This window comes from Pteropus vampyrus, unplaced genomic scaffold (assembly GCF_000151845.1).
Source record: "Pteropus vampyrus isolate Shadow unplaced genomic scaffold, Pvam_2.0 Scaffold98, whole genome shotgun sequence".
NCBI classification, from domain to species: Eukaryota; Metazoa; Chordata; class Mammalia; order Chiroptera; family Pteropodidae; genus Pteropus; species Pteropus vampyrus.
In genome coordinates this window covers 4,899,505-4,907,630 of record NW_011888879.1, presented here as the reverse complement: position 1 = coordinate 4,907,630, position 8,126 = coordinate 4,899,505, and the positions used below count along the sequence as shown (strand labels likewise).

The 8,126-nt window shown below is 41.8% G+C and overlaps 1 protein-coding gene across 1 annotated transcript in view; it reads right to left on the bottom strand.

The window, feature by feature from the left end:
- The window catches only part of FAM129A (family with sequence similarity 129 member A), a 125,568-nt gene that overhangs the window by 59,592 nt on the left and 57,850 nt on the right, over positions 1–8,126 (bottom strand). The window contains exons 4-5 of the mRNA XM_011364571.2: positions 6,620–6,734; positions 2,096–2,263 (exon numbers count right to left, since the gene is read on the bottom strand). Of these exons, the coding sequence (XP_011362873.1) occupies positions 2,096–2,263; positions 6,620–6,734 (283 nt within the window). The remainder of the gene's footprint in view (positions 1–2,095; positions 2,264–6,619; positions 6,735–8,126) is intronic.

Genomic DNA, 8,126 nt, shown 5'->3' with positions numbered 1-8,126 from the left:
TTATATCTCAATTAAACTGGAGGAAAAAAAGATCCCTGAGGACTTGTGAGCAGACAAGATCAATAGTGGCCCAGCGACGGCTGCTAGAACATCTCATACCTGTTGCAACAGAGGTTCCTGGTGGCCCAGGATCCAGCGAAGCAGCAGCAGTGGAAGGCTGACAGCCCATGGGATGGAAGTCAGCAGCCTCCCCGGAAGCCCCCACGTTCCTGGCCTGTATCATAGCCCCAAGTTTACATCTATTTCTAAACTCTTCTGGTAATTATGGAAAAAAAAGTAATGGTTAACTGGGAGTCTGTGAAACCTCTTACTGGTTTACTCAAGATCATGCAGCGAATATAGGAAGAGACTGAAACAAAAAAAAAGTGATTCAGTAAAGACGAACAGTATGCCGGGCTTTCAAAAATGTAAAAACAGAGGTGAGAAGGGAAAGACCCATTAGCTCATTGATCTATGAGAGTCAGGAACTGTTCCCTACAATGTTTTGATGGTCTCTGGCTCTGACTGGAGCTACTGGAAATTATGCCAAGTCACATTAATTAAGTCTGCGTAAAGCCTCAGCAAGGAAAAGTGGTTTCTGCACAGAGGAATGTGACACAGAACCAAGGCAATGTGACCAGACCTCATTATCTTAGTGCCTTTGATAACTTACTGGAGAGCAGAGCTGGGTTTTGAATCGACTGAAATCTTCCATAAATGGAGTCTAAATGCAGGCTCTATAACATCCAAAAACTCCCCAGAGAAATTCCTATTATGTACATGGAAAGGGGAATGAAGCAAGTCCCATCTGGCTGGGCAGAGAATATTCTCTGCGGAGTGAAACTCTGTGGCTCCTGTGTTTAGCGCCAAGTGCGTGTTTGTACTAGACCAAGGCCCTGAACACAGAGGTGTAAACGTACTGGAAACTCAGCCAGACGGAGCAGGCAGTGCTAGACGATTCTTTGTCTCTAAAACATCCAAACCACACAGATATCAATAGGGGTATTATTTTTATAAAGTCCCTAACTGGTCATGAGACGATGTTATGACCAGTGCTACTCAGAATTGCTAGAGCAAACTGGAGTGACTGATTATCTTTTTCCCTTAGCCTCCCATCACTACACAAGCTAAAATCAAGAACAGGCTGACATACACCTCTGTGACTTTTGCTTTATGGGGCTGACACTCTCGGGAAAACCCCAGAACTTTAAAGTAAGTGCACAGTGAAATCAGCCTTATTAGGAAATAAAGGCGCAGATGGATGAAGTGACAACTCAAATGTCACCTGCTCAAAGAGGCCTCCCCTGACGAGTCTCGAGTACTGTGCCCCCTTCTTCGCTACGTAGTAACCTCTAGTTGCTCTGTAACACATTAACTTTTATAACCATCAAGTTATCTCGTGAAGTCTCTGCAACGGAAGGCTTTATGGAGTCTGGAAAAACCAGTGTTCACATCTATTCATCGAAAAGTCACATATTGGAATGAAAAGTGTTTCTTACAGATGTAATGTTAATTAAATCCATACCGAGCCGCAGCGGTTCGAAGCAACACCACTGCGAGTGTGGTCCACGGACCAATGGTATCTGGCAGTCGGGGGCCCACCGGAGACCCAGTGGATCAGGTAAGCTCAGTGTGGAGCCCCAAAATCTGTGTTTAAGCTCTCTGGGTGATACTTATGCACCCTAAAGTTTTGAGTAAATGTTATTCAGAAATAAAGGTGGGAATAAGCAAAGAATGTCACGAGGACTAGGATTTTGCCAGGGACAATGACAGATTCTTGCTGCCATTTAGATTTGAAAAATCAGGAAAAAAGGAGGAGGACGAATAATCCGCAAAATTACGTGTGTGAAGATGGTGCTTCGAATGCACGTTTCCATGTGCCATCAGATAGATACCTGCTCCATATTGTCTCACTGAGGCAGCCGAGACCCGGGTAAACAGCCAGCACGTGGGCCATGCCCCCTCTCTGCAAAGCTCTCTCTTAGCCTGCTTACCCTCTCCTTTCCCGGGGCAGCGCCATCTGTGGCTCTTTTTAGGAATCATTCTAAGAGGTGATGGACCAGGTCAAATGAGAAGAAGCAGACCAGCCAGGGACAAGAGGGTGGTCGCGCCGTACCGTGATTTAGATGTCTGATGCAGTCGCTCAGGAGAGCACTGAACTTCTTCTGGTCAGCTGCCTCGTGGAAGCAGAAGTAGCCGTGTCTGAGGAATGGCTGCCACAGGTACACCGGGTATTCCTTCGGCAAGACCACAAAGGGCGGAGCGGTCTCCTTCTCGTTGGATGCTAAAGAAATATCGAAAACACAAAGACGTCTTTTATTTAAAATATGTATTTCGGGCTGTGAAGGTAACTCCCTGGGCAGGCCATGGGATGGGAAGGTGGTGCGAGATGTCTTCACAGGCGGGGTGGTGGGGGGAATGTGAATTCAGGCGCTGCTCCCATCCTTCTACCAGCTTCACCTGTCTCACCTCCTACCCCACAGGGACAACCAAGGCCATCAGACGCAATCTTTCCCAACTTCCTCACATCGAAATAATGTACGGAGCTTGCTCTTCCCTCCTGGCCCACTGCAAGCTAACCTGTCCACCTGTGCAGACACCCTACTCTCCCTGCAGGCTCCCATTCCACCGTGTCTGCTGTCTGCCCTCCTCGCTGTCACTGTTTAACAAGCATTTGCTGTCTTCACGCCATCAACCTCTATTCTCACCTTAGTCTTGTTCCTGCCCGACCCGTCAGTCCTGAAACCAAATTGTCAAGTTCGCCAGTGTCACCCGTCAGTCCTGAAACCAAATTGTCAAGTTCCCCTGACTGCCAGCCTATGGCTTCTTTATTATCTGTCCTTTAAAACTGATCTGAAACATCTGTTGCTGCTAACAACCCCTTCTTTTCAAAATATTCTTCTATTTTGAAATTTCCTAGGACAGTGTGGCACACTTATTCATTCAACAAACTATAGTTCAACATCGACCAGCTTCGGTGACTGTGCCATGCACTGAGGATGCAGAGATACGTAAGCTGCACCTCTCTAGGAGCATCTCTCTCCCCGTGTTCTTTATGATTTTCAAAAGTTCTTCTTTGTCACGTTTCTTGGTTCCTCTGCCCCTTCTCTGCATCCCCTGGTAAGTGTTGGGCTTGGTCTCTGTTCCACGCTGGTTTCTGCTCCCCTCTCAGTCGCTAGTCATGGTCATCCACTCCATGACTCTGCATATTTATTCTGCAGTTCATATTACCTTTTCCTCCTTCCTTTACTTCATGTTTTTGCATAGAAAATTCTCATTCATCCTTCAGAAGTCAGGGGAAAAGCCACCTCCTCTAAGGTGCCCTTGTTGGCACCTCTCTCTGCCACCAGAGACAGAGTTGCGTGCTCCCTACCTTGTTTTCCCAAAATATCGTAATGACCTGTTTCCTTGGCTGGTATCCATAGCCAGGGTGAGAGGTGCAGAGTAAGAAAAGTTCCCCCATGATTCTCCCCAGGAATCAGAACCACTGCCCTGGAGCTCACAGAACATGAAGCCCGCAGTTTACATATCCTCAGTGCATGGCATAGCCATGGAACCTAGTAGATGCTGAACTACGGTTTGTTGAATGAATAAATGTGCTACAGTGTCCTAGGAAATTTTAAAAGCCTAAAACAATGGGGACTTTACCTCTTCCCTCAAAATCAATTCCAAGAAACTCATGTTAAGCCATACTATTATTCAGATCCCCTACCTAGACTTTATTCCCTTCCATGCATTCTAATTACATGACACTGCACTTAGTTAAATGAGCCTTGGTTTACTTCCAGAGTCACAGAGAACAAACGGAAGAAAAAGTCAGTTCCGTGTTTCCTGCCTATATCCTGGGCATCGATCTCAGGAAAAGGAAGGGAAGAAGGACCCTCTAAGGGGCCACTGAAAGCACTGGGCATACCAAGAAATGGTTCGTAACCATAAGGGGGTCTCCAGAACCGAGGCTTGCTATTGGCAAATTAATAAACCAAGCTTGGCTTAGATAAAGAATATGTCTGTTGGGGCTTACATGGCATGGGAACTGTGTTTCCGTGTTCTGAAATCTGAAGTTAACATAGCAGAATCTACTGGGAGCACAAACTTTGGCCCACCAGCAAAATATCTGGCGTATAATAACCGAAGAATGAATCAACATGTGAATGAACGAATGAATGATTGAACACTGCAGTAGAGACCACTCGTTGTATAACACATTATCTAATCTCCCTTCTTTCTCAGTAATAAAGTCCTTGATTTTTAGTTGAGCAAGGGCTGCATAGAATAAAGACTATAATTCCAGCCTCTATGGCAGCTTGGTGTGCCACAGTCACTACGTCCTGGCCAATGGGACGAAAACTGAAGTGACAATGAAACTTCCTTAAGGAGATGGAATGTGTCCATCTCCTCCCCTTTTCTCTTTCCTGCTGTCTGGAATGAGAAAGCCATGGCTGGCTGTCCAGCAGCCACTTTGGACTATGTCATTAAGGGCCACAACCTAGAGATAAATGGGGAGAAAGCTAGAAAGAGTCTCTAACATTTATGGAACCTGTCACACAAGCTCTGGACCTCTAGTATCCAAATATTTTTAGCAAGATAATAAAACCTTATGTATTTAATTTGAGTTTTGCAGCAGACTAGATTCTTCTGAAGAATAAAATGCCAAATAAATGAATCATTTTAGTAAGACACGGGGACATTTTTGATATATCATCTTAGCAGAATACTATGTAAAAAAGACATATTTATTGATAAACCTTTAGTGCCTTTTCTCAAATGAGATTAATTCCTTCCATCTTTATTGTGCCTTTATTCTTACCAATAGAATGAGTTTCACACAGGCAGTCTTCCTGGTTAACACGGTTTTGTGAAACAATTATCCTCGCCCTTTCCAGGATGTCACAATTTTGCACAAACAACTGAAAGCAACATTGATCCTTTGCATTTCAAAGCTTCAGAAAGTCCGACAAAAATTCACTCACAAAAATTCACTCGTATTAGCCTATTAGATAACTATCTCGCATTGAACCTTTTAAAAGAATTTTCCAGATGCCATTAGTCTGTGTTTTTTCTGAGTTTAGTTACAAAAATATCATAAATGATCTACTGTAGAATATTCTATTTCTAAATCTCAGAAGCCCACAGCATATAAAAGAAAGTCATTGAAATGCCCCAATCTGAAGCTCTGAACCAAATGGCATTAGTCACACAAGACTTGTGTTTTTTATTCCATTTCATTCTTTCCGATATGATTTCATCAATATGTCAGTAAATATATTGTCTGTTCTGATTGATTTCACTGGGAAGTTCTTTTGGAGAGATTCCGAAGGGTCAACACGTGGATATTCCCATTTCTAGCCGCAGCTCCAGAGCCAAGATGACAAAATAAGTAGATGTTGAAAGAAAATATAATAATATGTACAGTGCACATTAAGTATTATTTTAGCTTGAATTACTTAATAATAGTTTGTTAATCTAGGTTTATGGTCCGTGTGTTAATCTTATAATAGTGTTATTGAAAACACTATGCTAAGCATTCTGTACTAAAATAACTATTGAATAAATGATTAGATTTTCTCCATAAATTCTAATGAAATGATTATACCCATTAATAAGAACCAGTACTCTCTTCAAGAAACCAAGTAATTACTGTGCGGTATGATTTACACAAAGCCAGATGGAGTTATTACATTATCCACAGTTCATGAATCTCTATGAAACACACTATTTGGTATATATATATTATCCATCATTCTCTCTACATGGAAAAAAGTAGAATGAATGAGAATCAAAGTATGTTAGAGGTGGAAAAAATCCTTTCAGATTTTTAAGTTCAAAGTTGGAGAAACAGTAATCAAGAGGTTTAATACCACTAGGAAAAGCACTTGATAAGTGGCACAGATTAAACTAGATAAAAATCCAGCCTCCAATTCTCAGTTCAATGCTCATTCCATGGCAGCATTCGGCTGTTATTAATAAACATGCTAATTAATTCCATGCCTGTTACCCTGTAGCTATGAGTTACTGTGATGCTTGTTAAGAGCATTTTGTCGATTTAGGATATTCTACTGCCTATCTTCCTTAAATTAGAAAAATAATATTCCTCGACAGGTCCTGGCTTGTTTACTGAAAGAAGAGATCATACATTTCTATTTATTTCTGCTGTCCTAGGTAGTGCTATTAAGGCTTCTAATATATTCCAAAAGCCTCAAGATGCCCAAGAAATGGCACATTTTCCATGCACTAGAAACACAGCAACTGACTTGTATATTGCTGAATGTGATATAAATAATAGAAATGGTACAATGTTTACCTAAATTAGAGAAATTACATCTTTCATTTGTCTATGGAGTATGGGTGTCTAGCCTAGAGTTTCTCAGCTTCGGCAACAATTGATATTTTTATGCCAGATAATTTTTCACTGTCAGGGGCCGTCTTGTGTGCATTGCAGGATATTTAACAGCAGCACTGGCCTCTATCCATTGAATGCCTGTAGCACCATCCTTTTAAGTTGTGACAACCAAAAATGTCTCTGGACACTGCCAAATGTCCCTTGTGAGTGGAATCTCCCTCCCCCAATGAGAACCTCTGGTCTTGCTAAACAAAGCAAGTTTAGGAATTTTGCCTTGGGAAAAAATGCTCAGCAACTCACCAAGAGGGTCTGGAAAATGCCGATCGGATAACAAATTATATTCATCTTCTGAGGTTAACACCTTGCCACTGGCTGGAAGAATTCGGCTTTTAGGAGCAGCTCGTTTCTGATAGGCCTGGGAAAAGAAGGCATAAAGGAGTGATTTTTTTCCCTCTATTTGGGTTTTTGAAAAATAGCAGGAATATTAGAAATAGACAGACAGACCCAGACACTCAGAAATAAGCAATTCCCACACTACGTCACTGAATGAGAACCATTTATTCAAAAAAATGTTTTGCACAACTGCTACTTAGAAGATATTACTTTAGTACTTTTGCGTGATGGTCACAACATGGTAAGTCAGAGTCTTTAATCTCAGGGAGATTCCCGGTAGGTATATTTGTTTCTCAGATGGGGACAACATAATCTCTGTAACTTCTAGAAATCCTGCACCACACTTGCCATTTCAGACGCTGGCACCTGAATCATTCTAATAACCACAAGGGTGATGATGCATACAGACATTTATTTATTGCACAAGATGCTTGCAGACTGATGACTAATGAGACTGTGGGACAGGTAACTACAATCACGGTTGCCATGGATTTTCACCAAACACTTAAAACTGTTGCCATGATAAAATATGCCACCATGGTGCCCTCAGATGTGAGACTGTTTTGCAGTAAAATGATCTGAGAAGGAAGTGCAATATCAGGACATCAGAACACATTCGGGCCAGCAGACAAAAAGCTCTGGGAAATGTAAAAAAAAAGGTGCAGAGCATTGGGAAATGTGAAAAAGGTGCAGAGCATTGCTAAAGCACTAATGTCGTTTGTTAAGCAGACATACCCACAAGGACATACAGATAAGATAAAATGTAAGTATGTGCATCAGATGGCAGGGCTTAAGTCAAGGCAAAATTTTGAGAATAACAAGCTAAAAGCAAGTTCAGAATTGAAATTAAGCAAACTGTGGAACCCCGAATCTATAGAGTATACTGTTGGGAATAACTAAGTGATGTTGGCCAGGGCAACAAATTCAGAATAACATTCTCCACCAATAAGATGGTGACTGAAGAGACCCAAACAAAAACTCTCATATATCTAAGGTTGTTTTCCTACTTGCAAAACCCAGTCATCAACTGCTTATGCTCATCGGGGACCCAGAGCTTAAGAGAAGAATCTAAAGTTGTGTGATCCTGAAAAAGTTTAGAAGCAGTTTGATTCAGTCCGGCCTCGAAGTTAAATTGTAGTATTTGTTATAACAGGCCCCAATCTGGGCCTTTGTAAACATTATATTATTTAAAAGAAGTTATATAATTTGCCAACGCAAGTTATATTGGCGAACAGGTAGCAGATCCAGGATTCATACCTGAGTCTGTCAAGCCCAGTGCAAGTGTCCAGGAGGGAGGGAGAGATCATCAAAAGAAAGTGCTTCATTTTTTTTCCTGCTTAATTACCAGCCAAAACTAGACATTCAATAAAATAACAGGCAATTTATAGGTATTTAATGTATAACTCTCAGGTGT